At 37.5% G+C, this 14,263-nt stretch overlaps 1 protein-coding gene across 1 annotated transcript in view; it reads left to right on the plus strand.

Annotated features, from left to right (window-relative positions):
• Positions 1 to 237: 237 nt before the first annotated feature.
• ZNF292 (zinc finger protein 292) overlaps positions 238 to 14,263 on the plus strand; it is a 91,249-nt gene continuing 77,223 nt past the window's right edge. The window contains exons 1-2 of the mRNA XM_044676365.1: positions 238 to 293; positions 472 to 668. Of these exons, the coding sequence (XP_044532300.1) occupies positions 501 to 668 (168 nt within the window). The 5' untranslated portion in view covers positions 238 to 293; positions 472 to 500. The remainder of the gene's footprint in view (positions 294 to 471; positions 669 to 14,263) is intronic.

Genomic DNA, 14,263 nt, shown 5'->3' on the forward strand with positions numbered 1-14,263 from the left:
ACACCACTTGGGTACATCCTTGGGTGCCAAACAGGGGTTATTTCACTGTTTCCTTGGCCCTCACATCGTTAAACAGAAGCCAGCGGCTGCGCACAAAACCCAGGACCTCGGCTCCTCCCGCCTTCAGCTGCATTCGGCCTTCGGGAGGAAAAGAAAGCGAAGCCCCAGCTCGTGGAGCTGGCGAGGTTGGATCTTTCCCCCTTGGGGCGACCACGTGGTGAAGGCGCGCGCCAGGCTAAGCTCGGCCCCTCCCCATTAGGGTCCTCGGGCCCGGTCTGCTGGTGGAGCGCGGGGTAAGTCAACCGCCATCCTCCGCCTCCTCCCCCGCCCTTTCCCTTTCCCCTTCTCTTCACCTCCCGCTCCCCAGCGGCTCCCCCGCCTCCTTCCTGCCAGTGTACGTGCTCGGCGGCGTGCGAGCGCGTCCAGCACGTGACCCCGCCGAACGTGGCATTGTGTTATCACGTGACCCAGGTGCGTACGCGACGGAGCGGGGTGTGAAGATGGCGGACGAAGAGGCCGACCAGGAGAGCCTCAGCCGAAGCGGCGGTGGCTGCGCCGCGGAGCTGCAGCGCCTAGGTGAGCGGCTCCAGGAGCTGGAGCGGCAGCTGCGGGAAAGCCGCGGGACGGCAGTGGAGGCAGCCACCGAGTACTGCCAGCAGCTGTGCCAGGTGAGAGCGCCCTGAGGGCCCCCTCCCCCTTCTCCCCGCCCACCCCCGGGCTGGTGGGGAAGTGGGTGAGCGAGAGGCGGGCTCGGAGCGATCCGCGCTGCCCCGGGATCTCCGCGGCCGCTACCGCCGCCGGGGGGAGGGGAAGAAGGGGAGGTAGGAGAGAGGCTGCGGGGACAGCGCCTTTGTGTGCTGGTGGCGGCAGCAGCGAGGGCTCGCGGCTGTGTGCTGGTGCCGTGGGGAGGGGGGGGGGAGGGAAGGGGGCTGTGGACCAGGCGGAAAAACGTCTCCCTCTCCCGCCCCCCATGGGGCTTGGGAGTGCTAGGCGGGCGGGATCGGGAGTGCTAGGCGGGCGGGATCCGGACCGCTCCTGCGGATCTCTCCCCTCCTTGTTTAGAAAAAGGGTTACAGAGAGCAGGGAGGACAGACTAGGATGCCGCTGCCGCTTTCTCTCCCGCGACTGCTATATAGCTGCTCTTATTGTGCTCCTGGGATTACCGCGCCCCCCGCTTTGGTTTCCCTCCCTCCCGGGCCTCCGCCCCCTCGGTCAGATGGGCGCCACCGCCCCCACCTCCCCGGCCCCTAATCAGGCCCGCCCCCGGCCCGGTCCTCGCCCGTCGTCTCGGGGGCCTTTGTTGTGGGAGTTTCGCCTGCGGACTGAAGGGGCCTTTGTTGCTGGTCGGAGGAGCTGTCCCCACCGACCCCTTTCAGCTCGGCCTCCTGTTGGGTGAGCCGGTGAGAGGGGCGGGGGTTGGCCCTCCCGCCTTGGTTGGATGTGCTGTTGCTGCTGCATCCCCTCTCCAGTACCGGGGTTAGTTGGGGAATGGAGCTGTCCCAGAATGGGTTCTGCTGGGGGAAGGGGGGAATCCCCCTGCGGTTTTACCCTTGGAATAAGTAGTCCACTTTCCCAGACAATTCCTTATGGATTCTGCAAGGGGCCTTTCCCCATTTAGCTCCTTCATGTAGTGGACTACTGTTGTTGTGTACTTTTTATTCTGGTCAGTTTAAGCTTTCCTCTTCCTCTTAAGCCTGAAAAACCATTCTCCAGTGACTGGTTTCTAACCAGGATTGAAAATGCAGCAGCATTGTGTTTATGTTGACTATCAGTACAGGAACAGAATTCTCGATTTAGGAAAGAGATTCCAAACGCAGACTTTACCCGTCATTTTTGTGAAATATTTGAAATACTCGTTGTGTGCAAGCCATAGTATGCTACGCTGAGATTTTTCATTTTAACTGAAAAAGAGAAGTCAATTCACATGTAAAATAGATTGTGAAAATATCTTTCTGTAATTTCTGGGATTTCTTAACATAATAGAAAATTCTTATGAATGAAAGTCATCGTTGAATATAAGGTTCTGGTCATTTATGCCACTAAAAGTCTTTACATACAAAACTTAAAAATAGGTTTTGGGATCACTTTTTCCACTTTTACAATTCGTCCAAATCCAGAAGTATTTATTAAGTGCCTGCTATGTGCCAGATACTGAGGATACAAAGAAAGGTGAAAACAGTCCTTGACCTCAGAGAGCTCACAATCTCATGGGGAAGACTAGATGCAAACATATAAATTCCAAAGAGATAGGTCAAATTGAGGTACATCATAGAGGGGAAGCTTTAGCATTAAGCAGGGAATTGGTAAAGGCTTCTTGCAGAAAATTGGATATCCATAACCAGTATTGCTACATAGGGCTCTAATATCACAAAATAATTGTTTTGCTAAATCTTTGGTAATGCATCCTGTGCTCAACTTATGTTTTGCTTAGATATCCAAACACACCCTCCCCACCTAAATTTAGCCTTATATACCAAATGTTGGCATAAGTGAATGATAGTCAGAGATTAAACCCAGGGGTTGTTTTTAAAAATGTTTTCCTATTGCTAAATTTGCCAATTTGACTTAGCTGCATTATTCGTTTTAGTGTTAATTTGGAAGAAAATTACTAAGTGAGCCTTACATAGATTTAGTACTGAAAGAAACCTTAAGTACTCATCTAGTCCAACCCACAGATAAGAAAATTGAGACACCCTTCCCCGCTAGGTTAAATGACTTTCCTAAGGTCTACACAATATTTAAATTACAGAAATGGGATTTGAATCATTTTCTGACTCCAAATCCAATGCTTTTCTCCACTGGATCACTGTATTGGCTGTTATTTACCCTTTGGTTTACTTTTTTTTTTTTAATCCTTTCTGTTTTAGAATCAATGCTGAGGATTGGTTCCAAGGCAGAAGAATGGTAGGGACTAGGCAATGGGGGTTAATTGATTTGCCCAGCATCACACAGCTAGAAAGTATCTGAGGTCAGATTTAAACGAAGAACCTCTTGTCTCCAGACCTAATTCTCCAGCCATCTAACTGCCTCTATTTATCCTCTTCATTTAAAAAGTGAAAGATATTGCCAACTTTGTTGGATGGCATTTTTTACCAGGTAGTATCTTTCTTTGTATGCACCTGTTAGGTTACAGAATTTGCTATAAAACTGGAAAATGAATCTTAAGCATGAAAAATTAGCCCAAATCTTTTAATTCTGTCTTATAAATAAACAAGAATAAAACTAAATTCTTTGCTTATATGAGCAACTTTTACTTCAACACAAAAAAAACCCTTAATCCTCAACTCTTAAGTAATAATGTATATAATTTGCCCAGTATCTGATCTGAATTACTTAAGTTTGAGGTTTCCAGTGTTAGAATATGAATTGTGAGCGATGTAGAGATGTCCATTCTGATTAGCTGCTGTCCAAAGAAGTTAAGTGCTCTGCCCAGGGTCACTACTAACTAGAACCAATAAACAATCATGAAACGTAAGAGGTTGCTTAAGAGTTTGTGGGTTTTTTTTAAATGGAATCTTGTACGCCATTCCTTTTTCCTAGGGTACTTAATGGTCGTTTATATTGTTTGAAAAGTCAAAAAGTAGATCTGATTCTTGATTTCATTTTATATATTTTCAAAATCAGATCTAGAATAAAAATTGTTAGCTTGGTCTTTATTGGTCCCCTAAATGAATGGAAACAATACAATACATTTCATAGTTGCCTTCAGCCATTATTAGATGCCTATTTGGCTATGGAATTAAGTAACATCATGGTTAACAGCTCTAGAATTTATTGGAGAGTAAGACTAAGGAGACTTCTTGGAATACTAGAACTACTGCTGGCGTCTTGGTTTCTAACCTTTAGAGTATTGTTTAAATTTTTTAGAGTGATAACACAATTTGACCCTTTTATTTCTAAATCAGTATTAATTTAGTTCAAAGTGATTCCATAGGGAAAGTAATTATATCTATTATACTTATATTTCTGTTTTGCTTACTCACTAATATACATTTAGTTTGTTATAGTCAAGTCTAATCAACTAACATTAATACATATCTTAGGAGGAGTTCATTTATTTAATTATCCCTCATGTTGAGGAGTGGTTGGATGAGGTTGGGTAGATTCTTATTAGTTCTTAAATTTTAAAGTGGCAGCTATAAGCACATTTACATTTCTTCAAATTTTCACATCTATCAAGGAACACAAATCAGTCATGATAATTCTTTCTGAAGTAATAGAAAGGAACTTAATCATATTCCATAGGTGTTAATTTTGTTGTTGTTATCCAGTTATCATTTGAAAGATAATCCTATATTTTCCCTCTAGAAACATGTCTTACTTTTTCTTGTTGTAGATGATCATTGTCTTAAACTTGGTGATGGGGGTGGGAAAGTATAGGCATAAGTGTTTATTGCTAAGAAATGAACAGCTTTCTTACATTTATTTATTTATTTTTCCTATTTTAAGCCCTTAACTTCTGTGTATTGGCTCCTTGGTGGAAGAGTGGTAAGGGTGGGCAATGGGGGTCGAGTGACTTGCCCAGGGTCACACAGCTGGGAAGTGTCAGAGGCCAGATTTGAACCTAGAACTTCCCTAGGCCTGACTCTCAATCCACTGAGCCAACCAGCTGCCTCTCTTACTACATTTATATTTAAAGATAGCTTGTCTGAGAACATAGGTTTAGAGCTGGAAGAAATCTACCTTACAATATGTGTTCCATAAGTGTTTGTTAAATTGAATTTGTTCTGACCTATGTTACTAATACCCATAAAAATGGAATCCATGGGGAAGATAAAGACAATCAAAACTAATTAGTTAAATTTATTCATATCTTGAGGTCATGAATATCACTGAATTTCACTGAAACTTTGAAACTTGAAAGAAGCTTAGAGCATTTTGAACTGGATATGGTTCTCAAATGTGGGGAGCCATCAAATCTACAGGAACTCATAAACCTGTGGAGAAAAAAATGGATGCTGTTTTTAAAAATAATTCAAGTAATTCTGAGCTCTAGAAAATTTTTTACTCAAAGGAGTATGCAACTTTTCAATTAAAAGTTCTGAAAATGTTTTTGTTGAAATCATTTTAAAAATACTCCTTTTTTTATTTTTAGTAGGTATAAAAGGCCTTCTTGAGGCTAGATTACCTAATTTAACATTTTCCATTTAGGCCTTTTAATATTGTGAATGAAAACCCAGCATCCCTTATTTTTGAGACAAAATTTTAAATTCCTAATAAATATCTACTACATATAAATTACTGTGTGGAATATAAGAAGGGTGACAGTCCATGCCCTCAAGGAGTATATGCTATAGTTAGAGAAGAGAGAAACATGAAAAATTAGAGATTGAAGTAGGTACAAGACATCAGTAGAAGAGATGTCTTAAGGTAATTGCAAACATTCACTAAATGTCTATTATAGAGGTCAGGGATATAAAGATGAAAGAAAAAGTAATAAACATTTTGTCCCAGAAACTGTTAAGCACTGAGGATACAAATAGTAAAACAAAACAATCCTGGCCTTCTAGGAGTTTATGTTACAATAGAGCTTGTGTTAACCTGGGTTCTGAACTTGTTTTAAAAAACACTTTGGTAACTATATTTCAATATAATTTGTTTTCCTTTGTAACTTCTGTATTTTATACCCTTAAAAACATTGTTCCAATAAGCAATCCATAGATTTCTACAGACTGCTAAAGGAGTTCATGATGGAGAAAGAAAATTATGAACTCCTATGGCAACATTTATGGATTAGTGGTGGTCAGGGAGGGGTGTTTTGGTTACAGCAATTGAAGTTTTAGGAAAGATGACTATTTTTTTAAACCCTTACCTTCTGTCTTAGAATTAATACCTAGAATCAAGACAGAAGAGCAGTAAGGGCTAGGCAATGGAGGTTAAGTGACTTGCCCACAGGAGCTAGGAGAAGTGTCTGAGGCCAGATTTGAATTTAGGACTTCCCATCTCCATAGGCCTGGCTTTCAATTCACTGAGCCACTTAGCTGCCCACAAAGGTGATTATTAAGTGATTGACACTTTCTTTCTAGGATTGGTAGTGCTGATAGGATTACATTTCTCAGAACTAAAAGGAGAGGAAAAAGACAGTGTTGCTTGAAAATAGTGGGGAAAACTGTGGAGAGTGTAGGTTAGATTAAATATGGCGTACTCTTACCTATCATAAATCTAGAAAATAACTTGGTAAGTCTTATTTCTATAGTAGCTGCATTAGTTAGAGAAGGAAAGAGTTAAGATTTAAGTTGGGTCTTTAATGCCTGTCATTAGCTTCTTTGCATGGAAAGAGTGGCATGAAAGGGATATCATTCATGAAATAAATTATCTGAAAAGGAAGGTAGACTGGTTATGTCAAGAACTAAGGAATAACATTGATAGAGAGCAATGAATATATTTAATGTTAAAAGACCTAGAAGAAGATGGAGTAAATTCTTATGGAAGATTTGTGGGCAAACCTTATTAACAATATGGCCAGATGTGAAGCTTGAGTGTGTTTTGATCTACCTAAGCCTACTTCTGTCAGGTACAGTGCTAATCATTAGGACATAAATACAGTCCCTTTCCCTCAAGAAGCTTATAGTCTCTTGGGGGAGACAACACTCAAAAGGGAGCCAAAAAGGTAGGGATGAGGCAGAGAAATGGACATCAGGGACTATCTTGTTCAAAGGTGTAGGGAGAGTAGCAGATGCAAAATTGAGTGAGCTTAGAGTCCAGCTTTTGCAGTCTATATAGGAAGGTTTTAGGAGGAGTTTTAAATTGGGACATTCTGCTTTGTATCTGCTGCTCTGCCCTCAAACCCTGAGTGATCTAAAGATATCAGCTTTGAGTAGTTTGTTTTCCCATTTGTAAAATGAGACTAAATACTACTTATTCTATTTAATTCATAGAACTGCTATTGTGTTTAAATGAAAGAAGATAAACCATTTTGTAAAGGTTCTACTCTGGTACTGTTGTATAATTGCCCCTATATACTGTTGCTTCATGTATTACTCTACAAAATAAGTTGACAAGAAGAATAGAGACTGGGTCTGCGATTTCAGTAGAACAGAAAATTTCAAGAGGAGAAAACTCCCTCCACCCACCTGGCCCAGGCTGGAAAAAGAGTGGTAAAGAATTTCATGCCATTCAACAGTGGAATCAGCCCAGAAGTGGCTGCACTTCCAGTCTGGGCAAGATAGGGAACCCCAATCTTCCCTTCACCTCATCAACATTTAGTTCTTACTATAAAGTCCTTTCTTAATTTATATATTCAGTAGTCAATAATCAGTAAATAAACTTTTTATATACACACGCTTCTTAACAAATATTTGATGAATTCTACATAGACTCTTCAAAATTTGACAGTCTGCTTTGAATCTAGAAACCAAACCAAAAAAATAAAAATAAAAAAATAAAAAACCAGGTAACTTTAATAAGCTTTATAGCTGCTTTCAGTTTAAACTCAAACTACTGAGCCACACAGCTGCACCTCACCCCCATCTTTTTAACATAAGCATTCTACCAGTATTTTGAAGTAAGACAGAATATTAAGTCTCTGAAGATTTAAAAATTAATATCAAACAGAAGGCTATAGAAAGTATATATGAATACAATTTGGCTATTAACTAGTGGAGAACTTTGAGGAAGGGAAGAAAAAGATGTCAAGAAAATGGCATGTTAACAAGAAGATAAAAAAAAAAAGCAGAGGGATGATAAGGTAAACCAGCTAGGGTCTTCTGGTAAACTGAGGGCATTGGGAGAAAGAAAAGGAATCGGTGTGATGAGTGCCACCCACCCTCCAACTGGTGAAGTTAATGGAAAGACTTGAAACAAAGCTGCACATTGGATGGGCAGATATGAATGAGTTATGTCCTGTAGCTAAGGACATCCAAGACAGTGCAATCATAGATTAAGTCTTGTCATGGCTTGGTTAAACACCTTAAGAATTTGAGTCTGGCAGGGAGAAGGTTGTTATTGTTGAATTGTTCAGCCAGTGGTTAGGATTTGGCTGAGCTTTGCTGGTTTAGCTCCTTTTCCTTTTATTCCCCTGTGACAAGAAGCTAGAGAAGAGAATTGTGAATGGGAGAAGCCACTTATCCCAATGTTCCTTGCTGCCACCTGCCAACCAAAGCCATAGCATGATCTCTTTTTGCCATCCCCCAACAGTTGGAGTAAATTCACTGAATTGCTTTCTTTTGTTGACTTCTATAGCCACTGTTTCATTTTAAAAATATATTTTTTTATTTATATTAAAAGTTATCAAGTAATTTTGACCTTTGCTTTTGTGTCTTCGTTCAGTATCTTAAAATTAGTAAGAGTATCTTGGAAGTATCCAGGGGAGTATGCCAGAATTCTATACTGAGTCCTTTTCTGTTTAAGACATTTATCAGTGGCTTGAATAGAAGCATACAGTAATGTCCGAATTAACTTAGGACAGAAAATAATTTGTTTCATTTTATGACAGTAATGGTTATGCATGTATACTTCTACTATTAGGTTAACTCAGAACTTCTCACTTTAACCAGATAAAACTGAACTGAGTGAGCTTCTTTCCCACTTTTAGATTTCCATCTTTGGAGTGCTGGATATCATGCTGTTCGCATTTCATTGCTGTCTTGTTGTTGTAAAGAATGAATATTTCTCTGTAAAAGTGCAAAAGTTCTCAAAGAGAACTTAAATGATTGTTAGAGTCATTTCAATGAATATTAGTCTGAGAAATCAAGCTTCTCAAGGATCATTCAAGCTCACTATAAAACAAGATTTCTTAATGAATGTTCTTCAAAAAAAGACCAGGAAATGACAAACTATTTGCTGCAGCATAGCCTAATAATAATAAATCATTAGAAACCAAGCAAAGACTTTCCAAAGTACCTGGAAACAAGAGGGTCTTGTTATTGTTTCTTCCTTAGTACAGTCTAGACTTCTTGAATTTGGAAGAACAGTGCACAAATCAGTAAAAATAAAACAGCCCAGGGCTAATGATGAGAAAATGTTTATTATAGGCAAGACATTACAAAAATTGGAATATTGGGAAAGAGTAATTTTTTACTAATGAAACTCATTTTTTCATTCAATACTATACCAAAAGCATTGTCAGAAGTCCAGATAAACCTATTAAGATTTGCTCATCTTCATCGGATTTTAAAATGTCAACCAAAAAAATTTAGAGTATTTTTTTTTTTTTTACATTTAGTGGACCTGGAAGTCTTCATTGATAGAATGATGAACTCCTATAAATATATTGATGTCCTGATAAGCAAAATTGTCCTGGAATTATAGAAATTCTATCCTATTTCTTGCTGATTTCTATGACAGGCTTCTTCAAGTGCTTTCAAATCATCAAACATGTTGTTGTTTCCTAGTGGCACCTGAATAAAATTGTGGGACCAAAGGGAGGGATATATATATATATATATATATATATATATATATTTTTTTTTTTCCTCCACTGAAACTGAAGGAATCCCAAATATAACCTCACAAAAAATAATAGAATTTTCCTTCTCAGACATGCATTATAAGTTAGGGTACCAGGAAGACTAGATTTTATTAGATGAGATAAATGATAGGAAGATGGGACAGAGTGGGAAGAGGCAGGTCAGGCAGGCTGATGATTTGTAATAGGTCTTGGTGTATCTATGACTGGAAAAAAAGGAGAGTTGTGAATTTGAGAGATGAATAGGTTAAAACGTTAAATTAATTTTTGAGGTAATGATAAAAATTGATTATCCTTTAAGAAATCGCTCTGCTTTTTCCTCTTTTCTTCAAGAAGAACCTATAGGAATGGTTCCATTGTTAAAATATTATTGGTTAAATTAAGTTGGTTGGAGCACTAAAAACCCACCACTGAACAAGAAAACTTCTTGATTTGCTAGAATCAGAGATGGATGGATGATCTCTGTCTAGAACAACCTTATTTTGTCTTTCTTCCTATGAATAAATTCCCTCAAAATATGCAGAATATCAATAGTGTATCAAAAGGGAAAGCTGCTGGGAAAATTGTGTAGGTTGCTTGTGGCAAGCTTTGAAAGAAGGGTAACAGTAGCAGAGATAGGCTGTCAGGCTTCTGAACCTAGGAGCCAAAGTGAATGTGATTCAGTATCTCAACTCAGGGCATAGAGATCACCAAGTTTTAGTCTAGACTCTAAACCAAGAGGACTGCTTTAAGATCTTGGAAGAATCACTTAATCTCTCTGGGCTTCAGTTTCCTCATCTGAAAACTAAAATGGTTCAACCAGATGAGTTCTAAAGTTTCTTCTATCTCTGACATTATGAGATTCTGGAAATCTGGTTAGTGGGTAAAATAAATACAGAGATCCAGAGCATTCACTGCTTCTTCCCATTTCTTTTTTAAACCATGACATCCAATTATATTTCCTCATCTCTAAAATGTTTATAGTACTCATCTATCATTTCAGATGGTTTAATATCCTTTTCTCAGCTCAGTGGATTGTTTTGGTAGTGGTTCTTTTCCAGGAGTTGTACCTGCTGGTAGAAAGCTACTTTGTATTCAGTAATACTTTTTAACTGAATGTGTATTTTATCAATTACCATAGCACCTATAGATACATTGGAAAAAAAAATCTGAAGTTTGGTTGATGAGATTAAAATTTTAACTTTAGATTTGATTCTTCCTCCAGATTGTTTCCTTATTTAGATTCTAATGCAACATGTGCAAAAAATAAACTTTTGCAAATATATGTTATAGGAAAAGGCATAGAGTCTTTCACAACTTAATCAGACAAGTTCTGGATGACTCAAGAGCAAATATGTAGCCAAAAGTCAATTGGTACCTAGTAGACACCAGTGAAACCCTTTTAGAAATCTGAAACCATCAGCCACTACATAATCTCTTGAAGCTACAATTTAAGACAGTGCTTGGTATGACAATGTATTTACAAATTTCTTGAAATACCTACCCAGCTTCCTCATGGGTATGCAGCACATTGATTGGGAGCCCTTTTGCTATTATTATAAAATAACATTTTCAGAACTTTCTTTGGAAAGGCTTTTAATAATGATTTTTAACTCTGTAGAGTTATCCTCAAAACCTCAGAAGCTAATCTAAATAACATCAGTTTGTTACTGTCTTATCAGCATGTGTGAAAACTAGTTTTTATATAGAATATTAAACTGAAGCTAGTTAGACAAGACATTTTAAAACTTGTTATTTAGGGGAAATGTTTTTGGCCATGTGTAGTTGTGCTCTTCCTTAGCTTTTCAGCTAAGCTATTGTTTTTCATGGGGAATAGAAGGCAGTGGGCATTGGTGTTCCAATTCTTAAAGTAGTCCATTCCACTTTAATACAGCTTAAATTAAGATGTTTTTCCTAACATCAAGTTTAATTAGACTTGATGTCTCTCCATTGTTCTTGTTTCTATCCTGGAGCCAATCAGAACGAGTCTTAATTCTTTCACATGACAGTCTTTCTCCGCAAGACAATATTTGAACACATCTCATATCCCTCCTAACTTTTCTGTTCCTGGAACTGAAGATCCTCAGTTCCTTCTCAAACTCAGGGCCCTTTATTATCCTTTTTGCCTTTCTTTGGACACTACAAATATTTTATCAAATGTCCTTCTTTAAAACTGTGTTGAAGAGAACTGAATAAAATATATGAAGTCTGATGAGGGCAGAATACAGTCATCTCACTTCCTGGAAACTGTCTTCCCACAAGTCCAGGATGGAGCCTCCAGTGCCAGGAAAAGTGTCATCCCTAAGGTAAATTTCAGCTATGTATTTTTAAATCAGATCTAGCCTTTTTTTTCTGACTTTATCTTTAAATCTTTTAAAATTTCATTTTATTTTAATTTCAGGTTCAGATTTTTCCTTCCCACCTTCTTGCCTGTTCATTGGCCCACCACTACCCCACCCCCCCAAATTACACTACAAATACATATAGTTGAACAAAGCAAATTCCCATATTGGTCATATGATGTCCAAAAATCAAAGACAATAACAAAAACCCTAAATCTCAATCTGTACTCCAAGTCAATCGCTTCACTATCTGAATAGCATGTTTCATTATAAGTCCTTTGTAATTATGGTTTATTATTATGTTTATCGGAGGTCCTAAGCCTTTCAAAGTTGTTTGTCTTTACAATATTGTTGTTATTATATAAATTGTTCTCTTGGTTGTGATCACTTTATACAAGTTCATCCCTTTAGTCACTTTTTACTACACAGTAGTATTCCATCATATTTAGAGAATAACTTGTTCAGCCATTTCCCAAATGATGAATGCCATCACTGGAAGAGCTGTTATAAATAAATTTGTACATTTGGATCATTTTCCTCTTTTTAAAATATCTCTTTAGGCTATAAACTTAGATATCACTGGGTTAGACAATATGTACTGTTTTATTAGCTTATTGGACATAGTTCCAAATTGCTTTCCAGAACAATTGGACTAGTTCACAATTCTACCAACAGTGCATTAATGTACCTATTTTCCCACATCCTTCCCAGAATTTGCTATTTTCCTTTTCTATCATTTTAACCAATCTGATAGATATTAGATGATACCTTAGAATTGTTTTCCTTTTAATTTCTCTAATTATCAGTAATTTAGAGAATTTTTACATATGGCTATTTATAGCTTGGATTTCTTGCTCTGAAAAATTTGTAACCTATGAAAATTTATATATTGGGGCTTCTATTATGAATGTAAATCAGTTTCCTTAAATCTTTGAAATAAGACCTTTATCAGAGAAAATAGCTGTAAGATTTTTTTTTTTGCAGTGAAAAAAAGAAAATGACATTAAAATACAAATTGGTAATGGACAGAAAATTTTAAAACATTTTCCCCAGTTTCCTTGTTTCTTTTCTAATTTTTAGCTGAATTGATTTTTCTTGTGTACAAACTTTTAAATTGTATATAATCAAAATTGTCCATTTTATCTCCTGGGAACTTGTCACTGATTTTGTTATGAATTCTTCCTCATTGATAGATCTGACATTTAATTTCTTCCATGCTCATCTAATTTGTTTGTAATATCACCCTTAATTCTAAATCACATACCCATGTGGAAATTATCTTGGTGTTCCACATAAAACATTGGTTTATATCTAGTTTCAGCCAGGCTGTTTTCCGGTTTTCTCAAAAGTTTGGCCAAATAGTGAATGCTTACCCCTAGTAGTAGTTGTCATATTTGGGTTTCTCAAAACTAGGTTACCGAACTCATTTGTTTTGCATATTGTGTCTGGTCTATTCCACTTTCCTTCCCATTTCTTACTGAGTACCAAATTGTTTGATGTTTATGGCTTTGTAAAGTATATAGGTTGAGATCTGATAATGTTAAACCTTTCTTCCTTCCTCTCATTTTCATTGATTCCCTTAATAATGACCATTTGTTCCAAATGAATTTTGTTAATATTTTTTAGCTATATAATCTTTCATTAGTTTTGACTGGCATGGCACTGAATAAGCAAATTAATTTTGGTGTTATTGTTATTTTTATTCTATAGTAACTCAACCTACTCATGAGTAATTGATGTTTCTCTAATTATATAGACTGTCTTGTGTACAAAAGTGTTTTGTAATTATATTTATATAGTTCCTATTTTATTTTGGCAGATAGCTCCATTTTGAGCTATCTGTAGTTATTTTAAGTGGAATTTCTCCCTTTTATGCAGGATGTTGTTTTGTTAACTATACTAGGAAATGCTAGTGATTTGTGTGAGTTTGTTTTATATCCTGCAAAAGTTTTCAGTCGTTTTACATGTTTTTAGTTGACTCCTGGGGAATTTCTAAGTAAACTATCATATCATTTGCAAAAAGTAATCATTGTATTATTTCCTCTTTGCCAATGCTTTCCCCCCTCCATTTCTTATTCTTCTTACTGTATTGCTAGGATTTCTAACACCATATTGAAGAGTAATGGTGAGCATGAACATTCTTGCTTTGGCCTCAATCTTATTAGAAAGTCCTATCTATAGGTTACCCTCATTATAGATAATGCTTGTTTTTGGTTTTAAATGGGTACTACACATCATTTTAAGGAAAGCTCCATTTATCCCTGTACTATTTAGTGTTTTGTTTTCTTTAAATAGGAATCAGTGTTTTATTTTCTCAAGATTTTTCTGTATCTGTTGATGTATATAGTTTATTCTTAATATGATCAGTTATAGTTATCATTTCCCTAATATTGAACCAGCCCTGTATTCTTTGAATAAATCCATCCTGGTCATAATGTATCATCTTTATGTTATGTTTCAATAGTTTCCTTGCTTATATATTATTTCAAAATCTTGCATCAAATTCATTAGGGTCATTAATCAATAGTTTTTTTCT

This window comes from Gracilinanus agilis, chromosome 4 (genome assembly GCF_016433145.1).
Source record: "Gracilinanus agilis isolate LMUSP501 chromosome 4, AgileGrace, whole genome shotgun sequence".
Lineage (NCBI taxonomy): Eukaryota > Metazoa > Chordata > Mammalia > Didelphimorphia > Didelphidae > Gracilinanus > Gracilinanus agilis.